The 23181-nt window shown below is 43.6% G+C and overlaps 1 protein-coding gene across 1 annotated transcript in view; it reads left to right on the top strand.

Moving 5' to 3' along the window:
* Nucleotides 1–8589: 8589 nt before the first annotated feature.
* LOC109873880 (ephrin type-B receptor 4a-like) overlaps nucleotides 8590–23181 on the top strand; it is a 45252-nt gene continuing 30660 nt past the window's right edge. The window contains exon 1 of the mRNA XM_031809190.1: nucleotides 8590–9577. Within this exon, the coding sequence (XP_031665050.1) occupies nucleotides 9499–9577 (79 nt within the window). The 5' untranslated portion in view covers nucleotides 8590–9498. The remainder of the gene's footprint in view (nucleotides 9578–23181) is intronic.

Raw genomic sequence — 23181 nt, 5'->3', positions numbered from 1 at the left:
GCAGTGTCATGGCACCTTTTTGGGGAGGGGGGTTGAAGAAGATTCCATGTTGTTATTTGGTACCAAGCCAGAAACCATGCAGGATAACGTTGGTCCTCAGCCTGGGAAGAGGAAAAATACATTTGGCCTCCAGGGGGTGCTCAGATGTCATTTTTGTAAGAACTTCTCTGCAGTCTCCAGTTTCACCTACTGCAGGCTCTTATCTTCTCCAGTTTCACCTACTGCAGGCTCTTATATTCTCCAGTTCCACCTACTGCAGGATCTTATCTTCTCCAGTTTCACCTACTGCAGGCTATTATATTCTCCAGTTTCACCTACTGCAGGCTATTATATTCTCCAGTTTCACCTACTGCAGGCTATTATATTCTCCAGTTTCACCTACTGCAGCATCTTATATTTGTTTATTTTTCCTTTTGCTTGTGGTGTTTTTGTGTGTTTCCCAAATTCATTGATTTCCTTTTTTCTATCTCTCTGTGCCCCCCCCCCACCTTGCTGACACTCAGGGGAGTTCAAGTCCCACCCTTATCCCTTTAGGAAATCACACAACAAAGATGCTTCCTGTGTGTGTGTGTGTGTGTGTGTGTGTGTGTGTGTGTGTGTGTGTTCAGTGAAGCCAGAACACATGGCACTGCAATGTGTGAGAGGATGAGGTGAACCCCCCCCACCTCCTTACATTGTAAACCACTTTGAGCTGGAAAATCACTATTCAACAAGTCCTTCACGTGTGTGTGGTCTGTGTGTGTGTGGCCTGTGAGTATGAATGTGTGTGGCCTGTGAGTATGGATATGTGTGTGTGTGTGAATGCTCTGGCAGGTCCCTTCACCTGCGCTCTGTGCTGATGTTCCACCCCACCCTCATGGTGTACAGCCTTTGTTTCATCCACATGTTCCTCACTATGGTTCAGCACTTCAGGTCACAACAACAGTATTCCATTACTGTTTCATTTATGAGCACTTCTACTGTCAGAACTGGGTCAGCTCCTCATAGGGTTGGTTAGAGCAATGAGATTTGAAATCCCAGGACTACGGATGGATACCTCTGTTAAAGGGATGGGATTACATAAGAATTTACAATAATACTAACATTATCATAGGTATTAACCATAATACCTGGGTTTCCTCCCTTTAAGTCAGTGTTTAACATCGCTGGTCCTCCACTACCCCCAACAGTACACATTTATATTGTTACCCTGGTCCTCCACTACCCCCAACAGTACACATTTATATTGTTACCCTGGTCCTCCACTACCCCCAACAGTACACATTTATATTGTTACCCTGGTCCTCCACTACCCCCAACAGTACACATTTATATTGTTACCCTGGTCCTCCACTACCCCCAACAGTACACATTTATATTGTTACCCTGGTCCTCCACTACCCCCAACAGTACACATTTATAATGTCACCCTGGTCCTCCACTACCCCCAACAGTACACATTTATAATGTCACCCTGGTCCTCCACTACCCCCAACAGTACACATTTATATTGTCACCCTGGTCCTCCACTACCCCCAACAGTACACATTTATAATGTAACCCTGGTCCTCTAGTACCCCCAACAGTACACATTTATAATGTAACCCTGGTCCTCCACTACCCCCAACAGTACACATTTATAATGTAACCCTGGTCCTCTAGTACCCCCAACAGTACACATTTATAATGTAACCCTGGTCCTCTAGTACCCCCAACAGTACACATTTATATTGTAACCCTGGTCCTCCACTACCCCCAACAGTACACATTTATATTGTAACCCTGGTCCTCCACTACCCCCAACAGTACACATTTATATTGTAACCCTGGTCCTCCAGTACCCCCAACAGTACACATTTATATTGTTACCCTGGTCCTCCACTACCCCCAACAATACACATTTATATTGTATCCCTGGTCCTCCAGTACCCCCAACAGTACACATTTATATTGTAACCCTGGTCCTCCACTACCCCCAACAGTACACATTTATAATGTAACCCTGGTCCTCCACTACCCCCAACAGTACACATTTATATTGTATCCCTGGTCCTCTAGTACCCCCCCAACAGTACACATGTATATTGTATCCCTGGACAAACACACCTCATTCAGCTCATTGAGGGTTTGATGATTAGTAGACAAGTTGAATCAGGTGTGCTTGGTGTACTGTTGGGGGTAGTGGAGGACCAGGGTTACAATATAAATGTGTATTGTTGGGGGTAGTGGAGGACCAGGGTTACAATATAAATGTGTACTGTTGGGGGTAGTGGAGGACCAGGGTTACAATATAAATGTCTACTGTTGGGGGTAGTGGAGGACCAGGGTTACAATATAAATGTGTACTGTTGGGGGTAGTGGAGGACCAGGGTGACATTATAAATGTGTACTGTTGGGGGTAGTGGAGGACCAGGGTTACAATATAAATGTGTACTGTTGGGGGTAGTGGAGGACCAGGGTTACAATATAAATGTGTACTGTTAGGGGTAGTGGAGGACCAGGGTTACAATATAAATGTGTACTGTTGGGGGTACTAGAGGACCAGGGTAACAATATAAATGTGTACTGTTGGGGGTAGTGGAGGACCAGGGTTACAATATAAATGTGTACTGTTGGGGGTAGTGGAGGACCAGGGATACAATATAAATGTGTACTGTTGGGGGTACTGGAGGACCAGGGTTACATTATAAATATGTACTGTTGGAGGTAGTGGAGTACCAGGGTTACAATATAAATGTCTACTGTTAGGGGTAGTGGAGGACCAGGGATACATTATAAATGTGTACTGTTGGGGGTACTGGAGGACCAAGGTAACAATATAAATGTGTACTGTTGGTGGTAGTGGAGGACCAGGGTGGGGTTACTAGTTGTATAGATAGGGTGTCACAAGGATATGGGGTAAAGTGTGGGGTTAACAGACACATACTAGAGGTAAGAGGCAGAACTGGTCTGTGTTTGGTAACGTTGTTGCATCCATCTCAAACATTTGGCGGTGTTAGGATATATTAGGATATATGGGTGTTTAGATTGTGTTGGGCTATTTTACGATGGGTGGGGCTAAAGGTTTGTAGGGAGGGGTTGTAGTGAAGGGGGTGGGGTGTGTTTATGTTATGTTGGGATGGGATGGGATGGGGGTAGAACCTGGTATGGCAGCACAGTGTATGTTGTATGGTCTGCAAGACTCAGGGGGTCTGGTTCTGTTCGATTGACTTATTGCTGTGTTCTGCTGAAAGTCTACCTGCTTGCCAAACACGAGACCATGAGCCATGAAACAGCCCTTTCACAGCTCTCTCACCTCTCTCTCCTCTCCCTCTCCCCTCTCTCTCACCTCTCTCTCCCTCTCCCCTCCCTTCCTTCTCCTCTCCTTCTCCCTTCTCTCTCCCCTCTCTCGCCTCCATATCGGCTACCCCCCTCTCCCCTCCCTCTCCCCTTCCCCTCACACACCCACCCACACACTCTCTCTATGTGTCCTTCATGTCCTTCTCCTCTCCCCCTCCTCTACCTGACACGCTCACTCTCTCTTCCTGTATCCTCTGTGTCCTTCTCCTCTCCCCATCCTCTACCTGACACGCTCACTCTCTCTTCCTGTATCCTCGGTGTCCTTCTCCTCTCCCCCTCCTCTACCTGACACGCTCACTCTCTCTTCCTGTATCCTCGGTGTCCTTCTCCTCTCCCCATCCTCTACCTGACACGCTCATTCTCTCTTCCTGTATCCTTGGTGTCTTTCTCATCTCCCCCTCCTCTCTCATTCCCATCCTATCCCGCTCTCTTTTGCGTAATGAACTATTTGGTGTCTGCGTAATTTTTTAAATCATGCATTCCACAGCACAATTTACTACCCTCCCCACACCTTTCTACCCTCCCTGGTCACCATGGCAATGTCATATTTTCAAGTTGTTTCCATTTTGATATCCCAATTACAGATGTGATCATGGTGGGAAGATGGGGGCTGAGGAGGATTGCAGATGAAAGCATTGGGGGGAATTACAGAGACTGTGCAGTCATAAATTAGTCATCAATATTATGGATGGGAAGACTATTATGGATGGTATTGTGTGGTGCAGTTGGTAGAGCATGGCACTTGCAATGCTGAGGTTGTGGGTTCTATTACCCTATGGGACCAGTCTGAAAAATGTATGCACACGCTGTATGCACACGCTGTATGCACACTTTCAGTCGCTTTGCATAAGAACGCCTGGTAAATGACTTAAATGTTGGGATGAGTGTCAGAAGCAGAGGGATATCTGTATATATAAACCTTTGGTCATTGCTACCTCACACCTGCTCCACTGTCGGGGGCTAGATAGATGATGGAAGTGTTTTGGCCTGGACATAACAGTAGCATCAAATGCCCTGAAGCCATGGTAGAACAGTGGCTGCTTGATGGCCTTCCCTCCCCATTCACACCACACATGGACTGACGTTGAACCACAGCAGACTTCACACCTCTGTGGCACTGTGTCAGTCTCAGCTCTTCCCCATGTGTCTTTCTTTCACTTATTATTGTGGTTTCCTCTGTTCTGACCTCCACCATGTCTCACCTCCACCGTGTCAGTCTCACCCCAGAGAGAAAAGTCTCACCCAACACCCTCCGAGCTTTTACCATTATATGCGAGGGAACATGGGATTTATTATGGCTCACTATGGATGCAGGCCTTCTCTGAGAAACTTGCTGATCCAACCTTATTCCGGCCAACTTCTTCCTTGAATTCACATTAACACAGTGGCAGATAGGGTGTTTTCCTGCTGCTGTTGTGTTGTGGGTCGGCAGCGGGGGGTGTTTGTTTTTTAAGGAACTCAGTCCGACATACTCGTGGAAGTTGTAAAAGTAGAATGCACAAGGTGACATTTCTAAATTGGGTAGTGCATCATCAGTTCCTCTTGTCATGTCAGTCATTTCATACCTTAGAGAGATATTTATATACTAAACAAAAATATAAACGCAACATGCAACAATTTCAAAGATTTTACTGAGGAAATCAGTCAATTGAAATATATTTTTCAGGCCCTAATTTATGGATTTCACATGACTGGGAATACAGATATGCATCTGTTGGTCCCAAAAAAAGTAGGTGCATAGATCAGAAACACTCATTATCTGGTGTGACCACCGTTTACCTCGTGCAGCACGACACATCTCCTTCGCATAGAGTCGATCAGACTGTTGATTGTGGCCTACGGAACATTTTCCCACTCCTCTTCAATGGCTGTGTGAAGTTGCAGATATTGGTAGGAACTGGACCACACTGTTGTACACATCAATTCAGAGCATCCCAAAAATTCTCAATGAGTGACATATCTGGTGAGTATGCAGGCCATGGATATTTTCAGCTTCCCGGAATTGTGTACAGATCCTTGCAACATGTGGCTGTGCATTATCATGAATTTAGTTTTATTTAACCCTTATTTTACCAGGTAAGTTGACTGAGAACACCTTCTCATTTACAGCAATAACCTGGGGAATAGTTACAGGAGAGGGGATGAATGAGCCAATTGTAAGCTGGGGATGATTAGATGACCATTATGGTATGAGGGCCAGATTGGGAATTTAGTCAGGACACCGAGGTTAACACCACTACTCTTACAATTAAGTGCCATGGGATCTTTTATTGACCACAGAAAGTCTGAATGTTTAACATCCCATCTGAAAAACAGCCACCTACACTGGGCAATGTCCCCAATCATTGCCCTGGGGTATTGGGATATGTTTTTAGACCAGAGGAAAGGGTGCCTCCTACTGGCCCTCCAACACCACTTCCAGTAGCATCTGGTCTACCATCCAGGGACTGACCAGGACCAACCCTGCTTAGCTTCAGAAGCAAGCCAGCAGGTGGGAAGCAAGATGGTATGCTGGCATACCAGCAGCATGAAATATGAGGTGATGATGGCGGACGAATTGCACGACAATGGGCCTCAGGATCTCGTAACGGTATCTCTGTGCCTTCAGATTGCCATCGATAAAATATAATTGTTTTGGTTGTCCGTAGCTTCTGCCTGCCTGCCCATACCATAACCCCACTTCCACCACGGGGCACTCTGTTCACAGCGTTGACATCAGCAAACCGCTTGCCCACACGACACCATACAAAATGACATTGGAGGTGGCTTATGACAGAGAAATTAACATTACATTCTCTGGCAACAGCTCTGGTGGACATTCCTGCAGTCAGCATGCCAATTGCATGCTCTATCAAAAATTGAGACATCTGTGGCATTGTGTTGTGTGACAAAACAACACATTTTAAAGTGGCTTTTTATTGTCTCCAGGGATGTATACAAATTTGTGCACAAAATTTAAGAGAAATAAGCTTTTTGTGCATATTGGAAATGTCTCTTTTTTTATTTCATCTCATGAAACATGGGACCACCACTTTACAAGTTACATTTATTTGTTCAGTATATCTTGTCAGAAATGTCCAGATCAAAACACCGTTTTTTTTAGCTAGGTTTTTTAGCCCATTTTGTAGTAATGTTCGAGTCACTCAAATATCACATGAATACATATTAGACATGGCAAAATGTATAGAATTTCAAGAAAATTTGCTTTAAAACTGCAACATTTTCTCTGCACCCCATGACAAAATGTGTAGAATTGCAGGAAATTTGAAGAAAAACTTTAAACCTGCAATCAAAATGTCTCTCAGCCAACAAGAGTGGTTTGTGTCATGAACAGTGCTTGTGCCCATTGAAGTACTGTACACGTGGCATGCGCGGGATGTTGGCCAGAGTGAAAAGTTTTGGAACCCCTGTAGTGTCTGAACGGAATCGTGCCCGGGAGTGTGTGTCACAGGATACCATGTGCTTACAGCCGTAAGACGGGCCCGGGATTAAAGCCCAGTCAGACCTGACCCCATTAAGCACATTCCTTTGACCCAGTTTATCCACGGGCCGAGGCTTTTTTTGGGCCACCTTGAACTCAAGAGCACAACCGAGTACGTTTCTCACTGCAACACACAGCTGCCTACACCATCTGCACAATGAGCATAGTAGGTAGAGGCAGGTAGCCTAGTGGTGAATAATCTGTCGATGTGCTCTTGAGCAAGGCACTTAACCCTGATTACTCATTTATGTCGATCTGGAGAAGTGTCTTCTAAATGACTAAAATGTAGGTATGGTTGTGTGCACACCGCTCATATAATATTATTTGTTTAGTTATTTAACCAGGCAAAGTCAGTTAAGAACAAATTCTTATTTACAATGATGGCCTGTCCCAGCCGAACCCTAACGACGCTGGGCCAATTGTGTGCAGCCCATGGTACCCCCAATCACAGCCAGTTGTGATACAGCCTGGAATTGTACCAGGGTCTGTAGTGACACCTCTAGCACTGAGATGCAGCACCTTAGACCACTGTGCCACTCGGGAGCCCATTTGTGACATATAAGTGTTTCGGGAAAAGTACAAAGTACAGAGCAAATAGCTCAATTCAACACCATTGCTTATAATTCCTTTATTATACACAGTCGATTTATAAGATTATTATCACATTTAGCAAGGTACATTAACTTACATTACAGCATTTTCTGTGTAGGACAAGGAGTTTTAACTCACCTAATGCCTCAAGAGGAAATGCCTGAGAGATATGTGTATGTTAAGTCGTCTATGTGTGGTGTGAAAACATTTGTAGAACATTACAAACCATGAATAAATTAATTAAAAAATGACTTAGAACACAGGAAATGTCCGTTGTGTGTCCTGCAGACCAATTCCATAATAAAGGCCAATCATAGTATAGCAAATGTGTATCATAATAAGAATTGTTTATACTTTCAGACACATAGTTTAGACCTAATTAATTCTCAAGCTTTCTCGTTCTCAGCCTGCACTGGCAGTCTTTCGCTGCTACTAATTGTTTTCCAACATGGGTCTTCCAGATCATTTACATAAGAAAAGGACCAACCGCTCCATAACTTTAATGAAGTCACTGCCGAGGAAATAACAGGCCAATCCACAATGCGGCTTCCTGCGACTCTGCATGGAGATAGGGCATTTGCATGGGAATGACATGAAACCAACAACATTCAGGTTTCTTTTCCATGGATATTGTAGTAGCCTGCATTTTTTTTTTATATAACTAGGCAAGTCAGATAAGAACATATTCTTATTTACAATGACGGCCTACCCCGGCCAAACCCTAACGACGCTGGGTCAATTGTGCGCCCCCCTATGGCACTCCCGGTGACGGCCGGTTGTGATACAGCCTGGAATCGAATCAGGGTCTGTAGTGACGCCTCTTGCACTGAGATGCAGTGCCTTAGAACGCTGCGCCACTCGGGAGGCCGAGTATGTATTTCTTACAGAGCAGACTGGAATGAAACTAAATATCATAAAAGAGAACACTGCAAAAGTATATCAAAAACCTGTTGGCTATTTCAACTTGTGTGTCATGAATGAAACATGATAACTCTCTGGTATGAACAATATCACTCCCGGCACTTTCGCAACAACGAAAAGGAAGTAACAGCTCTCCCCTCTTATATACACAATTGTAAAAAATATCACAAAAATGGGTCGGGCGAAAGCGTTGATTTTCATATTCTTTTGACTTACAGCTCGAATTGACCTATGGTTGGCCGAAACTGTGTGCGTGGAGGCGGGCGTATGCAGTCAGTGTGTTAGTGCTATTCGGCTCTGAATGTGTTGAAATATCCCTAGGAAGAGGTTACTGAGTGGACGGGGATAAGTGCATAACTTTTTGTTTCTAGTTTATTTTTCTTGAGAGTGATTTCTCGTAAAAAAAATATTTCAGCTCTGTGATTTGTACATCGTTCTACATCATTGGGAACAGCCTAAATACAAGGGCAGAGACACGCAGTTGTTCCCGACCAGCTATCCACTTAATTTTGGGGGAGGAATTTACAGAAATATCAATACAATTTTGGATCTGGTCGTTTGTAAAGAAACAAACAGAACACAGCAGTAACATGATTTTCATTCATCTCGACAATTGAGTTTTTTGCAAGTGCCTTGACTGCAGACATCGAATTGAGAGGAGATTTGGGAGAAGCCGTCGAGGGTACATGGACAAAGAGTGGAACGAATACAGCCAATGATACGATAAGTTTGATCTACATGCGTCCCCCTTCTTGAATGTGACAGGGGGGACATGGGACAAGATCATAGGACAACTCCGCTATATAATTGTATAGCCACTATATGCAATATGTTCTAGTGCTATAAAGCAACGTTTTTCTTAGTATGAAAGTTAATACTTTATTGACTATTCTAGATTTTAAAAAACTGGTGTTTTTTTATTTGTATCGACTTATTCCATGAGACATTGACTTCCCACCGTCAGTCAGTCAAAGCGAGGTTTTCCTTGTAATATTGTGACCACATTTTTTTCCCACTCCTTTCCCAGTGAAACTGGTGTTTGAACTGTTGTCCGTGTCAGATGTGGTCAGTGTTGCGGCCAATGGGTACACGGCCCAGTTGACGGTGCCAGTAAATCACCAGTTTAACATTTTTGACACACACAACCGAAGGAGTTCGTTTATATTACGGATATTCTGGATGCCATTATGGAGTTCATATCCAGTCGCATTGCCCCACTTTGGCTGGTCCTGCTGGAGTGTTTGCTTCTGTCGACAGCAGAGGAAGGTAGGTCGGATTGGTTCATATGACCTCCTCTACAACGTTCTCAATTAAAAGGCTTCATGTACTGCTTATTGTCGACGAAACATGTACTGTGGCGTTATTAGGCCACCTAATAGCTTATTGAAAATATGATTTAGTCCAATTTTGCCTTCAGCTTCAGATTGTTGTTACATTGAAACAGCATCACATATTACATTGTAACAACTGCACTGTTACGTTGTAACAAGCCGCACGTGCTTGTTACAATGTAACATGCTGGTTGTAAATCATCATGATGGTTAATCAATCCTACACTCCTAAGTTTTTACTCTGTCATATTTTCATTTGTATGAAGAATCATAAGCCTCCACTATCTAACTATTGCAATTAAACTCTGAGTGAGACTTCACCATTATTGAAGATTCACTTGTTGCACGTGTCTTTATATATATATATATATATATATATATATATATATATATATATATATACATATATATATGTATATGTATATATATACAGTACACACTACCAATCAAAAGTTTTAGAACACCTACTCATTCAAGGGTTTGTCTTTATTTGTACTATTTTCTACATTGTACAATAATAGTGAAGACATCAAAACTATGAAATAACACAAATGGAATAATGTAGGAACCAAAAAAGTGTTAAACAAATCTAAATATATTTGAGATTTGAGATTCTTCAAAGTAGCCAACCATTGCCATGATGACAGATTTGCACACTGGCATTCTCTCAACCAGCTTCATGAGGTAGTCACCTGGATTGCATTTCAATTAACAGGTGTGCCTTGTTAAAAGTTAATTTGTGGAATTTATTTCCTTAATGAGTTTGAGCAAATCAGTTGTGCTGTGTCAAGGTAGGGGTGGTATACAAAAGATAGCTCTAGTTGGTAAAAGACCAAGTCCATATTATGGCAAGAACAGCTAAAATAAGCAAAGAGAAATGACAGTCCTTCATTACTTTAAGTCATGAAGGTCAGTCAATATGGTACATTTCATTAACTTTGAAAGTTTATTCAAGTGTAGTCAAAAAACGATCAAGTCCTATGATGAAACTGTCTCTCATGAGGACCGCCACAGGAAAGGAAGACCCAGAGTTACCTCTGCTGCAGAGGATACGTTCATTAGAGTTACCAGCCCTAAGAAATGCATCTCACATCTTAACATCAACTGTTTAGTGACTGCATGAATCAGACCTTCATGGTCGAATTGCTGCAAAGAAACCACTACTAAAGGACACCAATAAGAATAATATACTTGCTTGGGCTAAGAAACATGAGCAATGGACATTAAACCAGTGGAAATCTGTCCTTTGGTCTGATGAGTCCAAATTTTAGATTTTTGGTTCCAACCGCAGTGTCTTTGTGAGACACAGAGTAGGTGAACGGATGATCTCCACATGTCTGGTTCCCACCGTGAAGCATGGAGGAGGAGGTGTGATGGTTTGGGGGTGCTTTGCTGGTGACACTGTCAGTGATTATTTAGAATTCAAAGTACACTTAACCAGCATGGCTACCACAGCATTCTGTAGCGATACGCGATCACATCTGGTTTGCACTTAGTGGGACTATTATTTGTTTTTCAACAGGATAATGATCCAACACACCTCCAGGCTGTGTAAGGGCTATTTGACCAAAAAGGCTAGTGATGGAGTGCTACATCAAATGACTGGGCCTCCACAATCACCCAACCTCAACCCAATTGACATGGTTTGGGATGAGTTGGACCGCAGAGTGAAGGAAAAGCAGACAACACGTGCTCAGTATATGTGGGAACTCCTTCAAAACTGTTGGAAAAGCGTTCCAGGAGAAGCTGGTTGAGAGAATGTGTGCAAGCAGTTTACAAGGCAAACTGTGGCTACTTTGAAGAATGTCAAATATAAACCATGTTTTGATTTGTTTAACACTTTTTTGGTTACTACATTATTCAATGTGTTATTTCATAGTTTTGATGTCTTCACTATTATTCTACAATGTAGAAAATAGTAAAAATAAAGAAAAACCGTTGTATGTATAGGTGTTCAAAATGTTGACTGGTACTGGAAATATATATTTATGTATATACAGTTTTAGTCAGAAGTTTACAAACACTTAGGTTGGAGTCATTAAAACTGTTTTTTCAACCACTCCACAAATTTCTTGTTAACAAACTATAGTTTTGTCTAGTCAGTGCATGACACAAGTAATTGTTCCAACAATTGTTTACAGACAGATTATTTCACTTATAATTCACTGTATCACAATTCTAGTGGGTCAGAAGTTTACATACACTAAGTTGACTGTGCCTTTAAACAGCTTGGAAAATTCCAGAAAATGATGTCATGGCTTTAGAAGCTTCTGATAGGCTAATTGACATCATTTGAGTCAATTGGAGGTGTACCTGTGGATGTATTTCAAGGCCTACCTTCAAACTCAGTGCCTCTTTGCTTGACATCATGGGAAAATCAAAAGAAATCAGCCAAGACTGGTTCATCCTTGGAAGCAATTTCCAAACGTCTGAAGGTACCACGTTCATCTGTACAAACAATAGCACACAAATATAAACACCATGGGACCACGCAGCCGTCATACCGCTCAGGAAGGAGACGCGTTCTGTCTCCTAGAAATGAACATACTTTGGTGTGAAAAGTGCAAATCAATCCCAGAATAACAGCAAAGGACCTTGTGAAGATGCTGGAGAAAACAGGTACAAAAGTATCTATATCCACAGTAAACAGAGTCCTATATCGACATAACCTGAAAGGCCGCTCAGCAAGGAAGAAGCCACTGCTCCAAAACCGCCAGAAAACAGCCAGACTACGGTTTGCAACTGGACATGGAGACAAAGATCGTACTTTTTGGAGAAATGTCCTCTGGTCTGATGAAATGAAAATAGGACTGTTTGGCCATAATGACCATCGTAATGTTTGGAGGAAAAAGGGGGAGGCTTGCCGAAGAACACCATCCCAACCGTGAAGCACGGGGGTGGTAGCATCATGTTGTGGGGGTGCTTTGCTGCAGGAGGGACTGGTGCACTCCACATAATAGATGGCATCACGAGGTAGGAAAATTAGGTGGATATATTGAAGCAACATCTCAAGACATCAGTCAGGAAGTTAAAGCTTGGTCGCAAATGGTTCTTTCAAATGGACAATGACCCCAAGCATACTTCCAAAGTTGTGGCAAAATGGCTTAAGGACAACAAAGTCAAGGTATTGGAGTGGCCATCACAAAGCCCAGACCTCAATCCTATAGAAAATGTGTGGGCAGAACTGAAGAAGCATGTGCGAGCAAGGAGGCCTACAAACTTGACTCAGTTACACCAGCTCTGTCAGGAGGAACGGGCCAAAATTCACCCAACTTATTGTGGGAAGCATGTGGAAGGCTACCCTAAACGTTTGACCCAAATTAAACAATTTAAAGGCAATGCAACCAAATACTAATTGAGTGTATGTAAACTTCTGACCCACTGGGAATGTGATGAAAGAAATAAAAGCTGAACTAAATAATTATCTCTACTATTCGGACATTTCACATTCTTAAAATAAAGTGGTGATCCTAACTGACCTAAGACAGGGAATTTTTACTTGGGTTAAATGTCAGAAATGGTGAAAAACTGAGTTTAAATATATGTGGCTAAGGTGTATGTAAACTTCTGACTTCAACTGTATATACACTACCGTTCAAAAGTTTGGGGTCACTTAGAAATGTCCTTGAATTTGAAAGAAAAGCAAAAAATTTGTCCATTAAAATAACATCAAATTGATCAGAAATACATTGTAGACATGGTTAACATTGTAAATTCCTATTGCAGCTAGAAAGGTCTGTATTCTTATGGTGAACAAAGACCCATTATCAGCAACCATCACTCCTGTGTTCCAATGGCACGTTGTGTTAGCTAATCCAAGTTTATCATTTTAAAAGGCTATTTTATCATTACAAAACCCTTTTGCAATTATGTTAGCACAGCTGAAAGCTGTGGTCCTGTTTAAAGAAGCAATAAAACTGGCCTTCATTAGACTAGTTGAGTATCTGAAGCATCAGCATTTGTGGGTTTGATTACACAAAATGGCCAGAAACAAAGAACTTTCTTCTGAAACACGTCTGTCTAGTCTTGTTCTGAGAAATGAAGGCTATTCCATGTGAGAAATTGCCAAGAAACTGAAGATCTCATACAATGCTGTGTACTACTGCCTTCACAGAACAGATCAAACTGGCTCTAACCAGAATAGAAAGAGGAGTGAGAAGCTCCGGTGCACAACTGAGCAAGAGGACAATTACATTAGAGTGTCTAGTTTGAGAAACAGACGGCTCACAATTCCTCAACTGGCAGCTTCATTAAATAGTACCTGCAAAGCATCAGTCTCAACATCAACAGTGAAGAGGCAACTCCGGGATGCATGGAATAGCCTTCATTTCTCAGAACAAAAATAGACTGACAAGTTTCAGATGAAACTTCTTTGTTTCTGGCCATTTTGAGCGTGTAATCGAACAACTAGTCTAAAGAAGGCCAGCTTTATTGCTTCTTTAATTAGCACAACAGTTTTCAGCTGTGCTAACATAATTGCAAAAGGGTTTCTAATGATCAAATAGCCTTTTAAAGCGATAAACCTGGATTAGCTAACACAACGTGCCATTTGGAACACAGGAGTGATGGTTGCTGATAATGGGCCTCTGTACACCTATGTAGATATTCCATTAAAAATCAGTAGTTTCCAGCTACAACAGTCATTAACAACATTAACAACGTCTACACTGTATTTCTGATCAATTCAATGTTATTTTAATAGTCCAAAAATGTGCTTTTCTTTAAAAAACTAGGACATTTCTATGTAACCCCAAACCTTTGAACAGTAGTGTGTATATATATATAAATATATATGTATATATTTGTATGTCTTTTAAAAACAGTCTAAGACAACATACCTACATGGATTCATTAAAGATAGAGAGGTGATAATAAATTAGGTGTGTGTGTGTGTGTGTGTGTGTGTGTGTGTGTGTGTGTGTGTGTGTGTGTGTGTGTGTGCGTGTGTGTGTGTGTGTGTGTGTGTGTGTGTGTGTGTGTGTGTGTGTGTGTGCACATTGTTGAATTTGTGCTTGTCTGTGTGTGTGGGAGCATGTGCGTTTTGGAAAGGTGACCCCGCCAGTCCACAGCCTGTATATATGCACCCTGTCCAGTTCTGTGGTGTTCCACTACCAATCAATCCTGAACGGCATGGCTCCGATTAGTTCCACACTGCATGCTGAAATGGAGACACCTGGTCCCTTCTATCTACAAACAATTAACATGGTGCTGTTTGACAGGCATCGATAACACCCGAGCACGGCTATGGCATTACAGTAGACTTGAAGGGATTAGTTTGGTATGCCTACTACAAGGTCACTAATTAGCCACAGTAACACCACAATCAATTCATGATTATGTTTCATAAAAAAAAAAAAAATCAGTTCAGGTCATTTTAGAGGTCTTGTTGTTCCTTGCCTCAATACGCTTTTGAACTATTACGATTCACTCTGCATCTTAGCCCACAACGATACTCTGTAGGCTTGCTTCACTTACCGTTGAGAAGAGTTTTGAGGATCTAGGCTTAGATTGTAGAAAACCCACCTCTAACATCTGCTCTCTACTTTCCTTCTCGACTCACAACAGAAGGAGTAGAAAGAGAATCCGTGAGCTGGGAGTTAGGCTAATCTATTGAATGTGACCTCTTTCCCTTAACTGTGTTAGGGTTTGAACAAACAGGGTAAAAATTGAAACGGGCGACTAGAAAAAGCTCAAACCAAGTTTATTCAACACACTGGGTGCCTCAGCTGCAAGCACAACTTATAAGTCACACTAGCACATATTTATACTTTCTGACTGTTTTATTTGAACCTTTACTTAACTAGTGACAGCCTACCCTGGACAAGCCCTCACCCAATTGTGCTCCAGCCTATGGGAATCCCAATCACGGCAGGATGTGGTACAGCCTGGAATCAAACCAGGGTCTGTAGTGACGCCTCTAGCACTGAGATGCGGTGCCTTAGACCACTGCGCCACTTGGGACTAGGCGGAGTCTTCTCCTTGCATGTCTAAGATAAACAATCCTTCTCTGTTGCTAGGCAGAAACTCAGTTGGTTCCTCTTACTGGTATTGTCCAGGACCCTCATGGGCATGGAAGTGAGTGTGTATGGGACATGACTGTAGTCTGATGGTCTTCGGTGTGGCCCCTATGGCCCCCCTCCCAGCAGTGTCTTCTCTCTTCAACTGTTGACATTCTTTAGAGTTGATTGAGTTCTACATCCCTCATTGTCCTAGTTCCACAGCAACTTGCCTGCCCTATCAGCAACTGAAACTAGACTGTTGCTCTTGGCCTCTTTCCTTAGAAATATGAATATTCAGCAATAACATGTTTGAACAGAATATGACCTTTCGTAACTTTCCCTTGTCTTACTTAATAACTTTCCATACACAGAGTTCCTATTCATCCTTCATTGACCCCAGCATATACATTCCTTATACATGTAAAGTCATCAATAAGTTGTAGCATGGTAACATGAATAGGTATATTTCAATCCAACAACTGTTAAATATATATATATATATAAAATAATATTCAAACAGCATGTGATAATTTTTTAAGCGTTACATGCATGTGGTCCCTGCAGGGCTGTGAAGGTATTAAAAAGGGCAATGCTGGTAATTATTCATTTGGCCAAGTTAAGCTAGGCGTCCGTGGGGTACATTGGATTCGGTCCACAGGGTAAAATCCTCAAAAGGGCCCTAAACCTTCTGAGATTAGTGTGTGTGTGCGTGCGTGTGTGCGTGCGTGTGTGTGTGTAAATGATTAAACAAAGGTTGATCCCTGCGCATATCGTATAACAGATATTTAGTGGTCTTTGTTGAGAAGAGTTTGAAGAAAAAACAGACTTCCATCCCAGTGAGCCATTGAGCCAGTGAGCCTTCACAATCAGCCTCCATGATGAGCTAAACCTCAAAAAGACACCATCCTCTCTGTTGCTTTTCCTCCACCTCCTCTTTTCTCTCATCACCCCCTCGCTCTTTCTCTCTCTTCATACCTTCTCTGTGGATAGAGCGCCGCGATGAGTGACATTCTGCTTCACAGCCCATAAACTCAGTGTCTAAAACCAGCAAACGCTGAAAGAATGTTTTTTATTCAGAATACAAGAGGCCCTATGTGAAAGAGTTAGGGCCTCGTCGCCCCTCCCCTGCACTCTTTTATTTTGTTACTCTTTCCATCGCCCCTCTCTCTGCTGTGTGAGCGTGTCAGTGCAGTCAGGACTTGCCGACTGTCTCCCCTGCCGCGGAAATGCGGATCTCTTCCCAGAAATCCTATTAAATGGAACCGATTTTTATAAGAAAAGGATTTGCATTTTAAGCAATCCTCCCCCCTCACTGACACCCCCAGACATCATCCTCTGTGGCTTAATCCCACGATTAGCCCCTTGAAGAGTTAAACAGGCATCCGAGTGACGCAGCTGTAATCTACAGGCCAATCGGCCTCTACTCCAGAAACACTTGTTCTCTCTCCCTCTCTCTCTCTCTCTCTCTCTCTCTCTCTCTCTCTCTCTCTCTCTCTCTCTCTCTCTCTCTCTCTCTCTCTCACACACACACACTCTCTCTCTCTCTTTCTGTTTCTTCACTCTCTCTCTCACTCTCTCTCTCTGATGAAGTTGCCTCTGCAGACTGTGGCCTCGTCCTAGGCAGATTTTTCTGAGTGGGTATGGGTTGGTTATCAATGATATTTTAGTCATAAATGAGATGTGATACACATGGAAATGTGTCTGGTGGACGGCAGTCTGGTGGACGGCAGTCTGGTGGAAGGCAGTCTGGTGGAAGGCAGTCTGGTGGACGGTAGTCTGGTGGACGGTAGTCTGGTGGAAGGTAGTCTGGTGGAAGGTAGTCTGGTGGAAGGTAGTCTGGTGGACGGCAGTCTGGTGGACGGAAGTCTGGTGGACGGTAGTCTGGTGGAAGGTAGTCTGGTGGACGGTAGTCTGGTGGACGGCAGTCTGGTGGAAGGTAGTCTGGTGGACGGCAGTCTGGTGGACGGTAGTCTGGTGGATGGCAGTCTGGTGGACGGTAGTCTGGTGGATGGTAGTCTGGTGGACGGTAGTCTGGTGGACGGCAGTCTGGTGGACGGTAGTCTGGTGGACAGCAGTCTGGTGGACGGCAGTCTGGTGGACGGTAGTCTGGTGGACGGTAGTCTGGTGGACGGTAGGCTGGTGAACGGCAGTCTGGTGGACGGTAGTCTGGTGGACGGTAGTCTGGTGGATGGTAGTCTGGCGGACGGTAGTCTGGCGGACGGCAGTCTGGTGGACGGTAGTCGGGTTGATGATGGGAATGAAACAGCCACTCAGCCCACCACCACCACCCCTCCCAGCCATGCATCAATGTCAGTGACACGCTGACAGGCTGGCATGGGGCGAGACAGGCGACCCTAGTGCTCTCCCCTGCTCCTCCACCCACATGCCACTCACTGTGAGAGGGAGCACACAGAGGAGAGGGAATGAGGCCACAGCCTATCAAATAGGACAGAGCAAGAGAATGACTCTTATGGAGAGGGTCATTTCTGTCAGAGGGTGTCGAGGAGAGACTGTTATCATGTCAAGTAGAAATTAGAAATGGGCTGACAAAAAGTGAGAGGGTGTGTGTGTGTGTTTTAATGTGTGTGTGCAGTAGGTTCCCAACCTTTTCCAGTTACTGTACCACCAATTTAATTTTGCTCTGCCCGGAGTACCCCTGAAGTACCCACTCATGTACATTATACCAGTAAGCCTATGGTCTCATGAGTCTTCTCAAGTACTCAAGTCCTAATATCCCTGGTTGGAAACCACTGCAGTAGGTGATCTGCACCTGGCTGTGATACAGAGGTGTGCTGTGTGCTGTGATTCATGCAAACACTCACACACACACAGAGCATACACATTACATGTTCACACTAGTAATTTCATCCATCATCATACAAGATTTCATACAAGGTCTTATTTCAATTTGGAACCTAAAAACCTTCCAAAAGTGTTTAGCTCTTCAAACCCCCCTGAACAGAGAACATTGGAAGGAAGATCTTGAGCTCTAGGAGGAGGTGTCAAATGAAAGAGGAGACCCATGGAAGTACTCTGTTGTATCAGGGCTTGGATGTGCAGATCTTTGAATGGTTTATTTAGCCTGAGTCTGTTGTGCCATTCAGACTGACTGTCCTCCAGCGTCAAGCTGTCCACCTCCCACTGCGAATTAGTCACTGTGTGTGTGTGTGTGTGTGTGTGTGTGTGTGTGTGTGTGTGTGTGTGTGTGTGTGTGTGTGTGTGTGTGTGTGTGTGTGTGTGTGTGTGTGAGGTATATCTGCATGTTTTCTCTTGTGAAAATATCTATATATAGTTGTAATACAGTTTGTATTACGCTATAACCAATGAGGACCCCAACGTTGATTTGGTTAGTATGGCAGACGTTAGCGAGTGGAACCTGACAGTAGATGTTGGTCATATTATTTCTGCAGTCGATGTGTGTACTTTTGCGTCAGAGCACATTTGAGTGCGTATGTAGAAGTGTGTGTGAGAGCTGACCTTTTCTTTAGTTTATGTCTCGGTATTTAGTGTGCTGGAGAATCTCCCAGTCGGTCTGACATGGAGATACATACAAACCATTTTCTGTACAGAGTTTCTTATAAGGATGAGACTTGAGTGATGGGTGGGGGGAGAAATGGGTCCAGATTGAACAACAGAACCACAAAAAGGAAAATAACCACTAAAACACAGGAACATGCTGAAAGCATACGGAGATTGTGCACACTTTGAAAACAATCCTGTGTGTCCCCTTCAACACACAATGATCATCGTGAACTACTCTTTATAAACTTGTTATAAACCCTTATAAACATAATGAGTTATCTCTGTCACGTTTGTTACCATTGAGTCCCTATCAGTTGAACAGAAACAATTACAGAGAAACAAGGATCCCTTTGATTTGAGGTTGACTTAATCCTAAACCCTTTGTTCAAAACATCAACAGTGACTCTGGTTTAGTTACGATGCCTATCAAACCATGCCAACTGTACCACTGTCTTTCTCAGTAGTCGGTGAGGCTCCTTGATCATGTAGAAAGCTGTTCCACTGTGTGTCTCTCTCTAGGGAAGGGAGGGAGCTTCTTTGTTCCACTCCAGCTCTCCTTAATTGGTCTTTTATGAAGTTTAATCTCACCCATAGCTCAGTGTCTTTTGTTAGCCAGGGAGGGAGATGTGGGAAGTCATCTGGACTCTTTCAGATCCCCCCTTTGGTGTGAGATTAGCTACAGAACTAAAATCCAACCAGGGAGAAGAAAAACCCCAGAACATTACTACTGTCAACTCTTGAACAATCTCAGCAATTAGCTCACTGCAACGTGACATAAATGTTGAGTTAAAGCTGCAATATGTAACTTTTTGGCTGACCCGACCAAATTCACATAGAAATTGGAGTTATACATCTGTTATTCTCATTGAACGCAAGTCTAAGAAGTGGTAGATCTGTTCTATGTACGCTATTTCTATGCTTCACATTCATAAATTTAGTTTTGCGTCTTTTACTTTAGGTTTTGCAAAATATAATGAACAGTGGTTTAGATGGTACATTGATTCTCTACACTATACTTGCTTGTTTTGTCACATCAATTGAAATTAGGCAAACTATTCAAATTTTAGCAACCAGGAAATGGCAGAGCAATTTCTGCATAGTGCACCTTCAATATTTTCCAACGTTCTGCAGACAACAGTCTATGAATGTTTAAAACTGTTGTCTGTTGTGTGGAAATTCTGCTGTTTCTACTTGAATAAGTTCTGCTGTGGCACAGACATTTCAGCCACCATATTACAACGTTACCCAACATTCCAGGCATTGAGTCAATTGTAACTTGCACATTTCTGAGCCCAAATGAATGCCAGACATGTAGGGTAGGTTTAATACACTTAATCCCCACTGCTAAGGTCAGCCATTTTGGTTCACAGCTGTGTTATTCAACTCTGGCTGAACACCCACACAGAATGGACCCTGTCCAGTAGCCAGTAGCCAGCTCCCTACAGTAACTGGGTCAGGTGATGTCCTGGGAGAGGAGAGAACAAGGACAGTAGTACTACCGGGCTGTTTGACATCCCTGAAGAGGAATAGATGAGTTGGAGTAGGAATAAAGGAGGAAAACATCTCTCTCTCTCTCTCTCTCTCTCCTCTCTCTCTCTCTCTCTCTCTCTCTCTCTCTCTCTCTCTCTCTCTCTCTCATGTAGACAGTCACACAGGTCCATGCGCTATCATCTTATGATAAGATTAGAGAGTGAAGTGTTATGTTTTTCTCAGAGGGCCTCTCACTCGGCCTGCTGAATGCACTGTGAGGATGTCAGTCCATCACTCCTCAGCTCCCTTCAGACCAGGAGAGAAGCAGGAAACGGGAAGGAGGGGAGTGGGATTATAGGAGAGGGGGAGACCTAATCTCACAGGCTCAACTCTTTGTCAAACACACATAAACAGACACACATCAGGTTTTGAACATACACTACAGATGTAGGATCTTAATTTGAGCTAGTTTGCTACAGCAGAAGAAAAATCCTGCAGCAACAGGAAATGTGAATAACTATGTGGATTATAATGAATGGACATTTGTAGGGGTTGATACATTTTTCATTACGGCAAATTTCTACGTGGAAATTACAAACTTTAAAACCCTTTTAAAAACTCAAATACACTGCAAGTTTCCATTTCCTGCTGTGAAGGACAATTCTCAGCAACAAAAGAGTGATCAAAATAAGATCTTACATCTGTATTGTGATATATAACGCACACTCTTGTGCTTGAAGACACACACACACACACACACACACACACACACACACACACACACACACACACACACACACACACACACACACACACACACACACACACACACACACACACACGAAGACTGCAAGGTGGTGTCTTAGTGGCCAAATGCCCTGATAAGCTCCACTAGTCTTTTTTCATCTCTCCTTCTCTGCCTTCATCTGTTTCTGTCTGTTTCTCCCTCCCAGCACTCCCATACATCCTTAACCCAGGTCAGCGCTGTCCAACACTCCTGCACTCTTCTCCCCACCCCTGACTTTCTCTTTCCCTCTCCTCTTAGCATGTTCTCCCATCCTACCCTAACCAGAATCTCTGTTCTCTCCTTCTCAGCCACCTTCCCACTTTATCTCTTCTCTATCTCTCCTCGCTCCTTCTCTCTGTAGGCGTGTAGGGGGTAATTGGCACTCTGGGTTTCCTTAATTAAAGCATGGGTCTAATTGTAGCCAATGCAGAGCGAAGGCACACAGGCCTATCATTTCCTTATGACACTCCAGAGCAGCCAGAGAAAGAGAGAGAGAGGAAAAGCGAGAAAGTGGAAGGGCAAGTAGCAGAGAGGTAGAGAGGAAAGTGAAGAAGTCGGTCTGTAATTAAGGAGAGGGTTTGTGTTCCAACTCTGAATAGGTTGGGTCATGCAGCAGCTATCATATTCAAGGTCACTTATTTAAAGACTGGAGACGTGGGTATATTCACCTGCTGTGTGGAGTGGATGGAGTTGGAGTCTTTGGAACAGAGCTGGTAGTATGGTAGGGTTCTTCTACAGTAGGGAGAGCCCTGTCCGGAGTCTTTACTGCTCTCTGAGGTCGTGGAAGGTCCGGAGTCTTTACTGCTCTCTGAGGTGGTGGAAGGTTCAGAGTCTTTACTGCTCTCTGAGGTCGCGGAAGGTTCAGAGTCTTTACTGCTCTCTGAGGTGGTGGAATGTCAGGAGTCTTTACTGCTTTCTGAGGTAGTGGAAGGTCAGAAGTCTTTACTGCTTTCTGAGGTGGTGGAATGTCAGGAGTCTTTACTGCTCTCTGAGGTGGTGGAAGGTCAGAAGTATTTACTGCTCTCTGAGGTGGTGGAAGGTCAGAAGTATTTACTGCTCTCTGAGGTGGTGGAAGGTCAGAAGTCTTTACTGCTTTCTGAGGTAGTGGAAGGTCAGAAGTCTTTACTGCTTTCTGAGGTGGTGGAAGGTCAGGAGTCTTTACTGCTCTCTAGGGAGGTGGAAGTTCAGGAGTCTTTACTTCTCTCTGTGGTGGAAGCTCAGGAGTCTTTACTGCTCTCTGAGGTGGTGGAAGCTCAGGAGTCTTTACTGCTCTCTGAGGTGGTGGAAGGTCAGGAGTCTTTACTGCTCTTTGAGGTCGTGGAAGGTCAGGAGTCTTTACTGCTCCCTGAGGTGGTGGAAGTTCAGGAGTCTGTACTGCTCCCTGAGGTGGTGGAAGTTCAGGAGTCTTTACTGCTCTCTGGAGTGGTGGAAGGTCAGGAGTCTTTACTGATCTCTGGAGTGGTGGAAGGTCAGGAGTCTTTACTGCTCTCTAGGGAGGTGGAGGATCCGGAGTCTTTACTGCTCTCTGAAGTGGTGGAAGGTCAGGAGTCTTTACTGCTCTCTGGGGTGGTGGAATGTCAGGAGTCTTTACTGCTCTCTGGAGTGGTGGAAGGTCAGGAGTCTTTACTGCTCTCTGGAGTGGTGGAAGGTCAGGAGTCTTTACTGCTCTCCGGGGTAGTGGAAGGTCAGGAGTCTTTACTGCTCTCTGGAGTGGTGGATGGTCAGGAGTCTTTACTGCTCTCTGGAGTGGTGGAAGGTCAG

This window comes from Oncorhynchus kisutch, linkage group LG29 (genome assembly GCF_002021735.2).
Source record: "Oncorhynchus kisutch isolate 150728-3 linkage group LG29, Okis_V2, whole genome shotgun sequence".
Lineage (NCBI taxonomy): Eukaryota > Metazoa > Chordata > Actinopteri > Salmoniformes > Salmonidae > Oncorhynchus > Oncorhynchus kisutch.
This window is presented reverse-complemented; position numbering and strand designations above follow the sequence as displayed.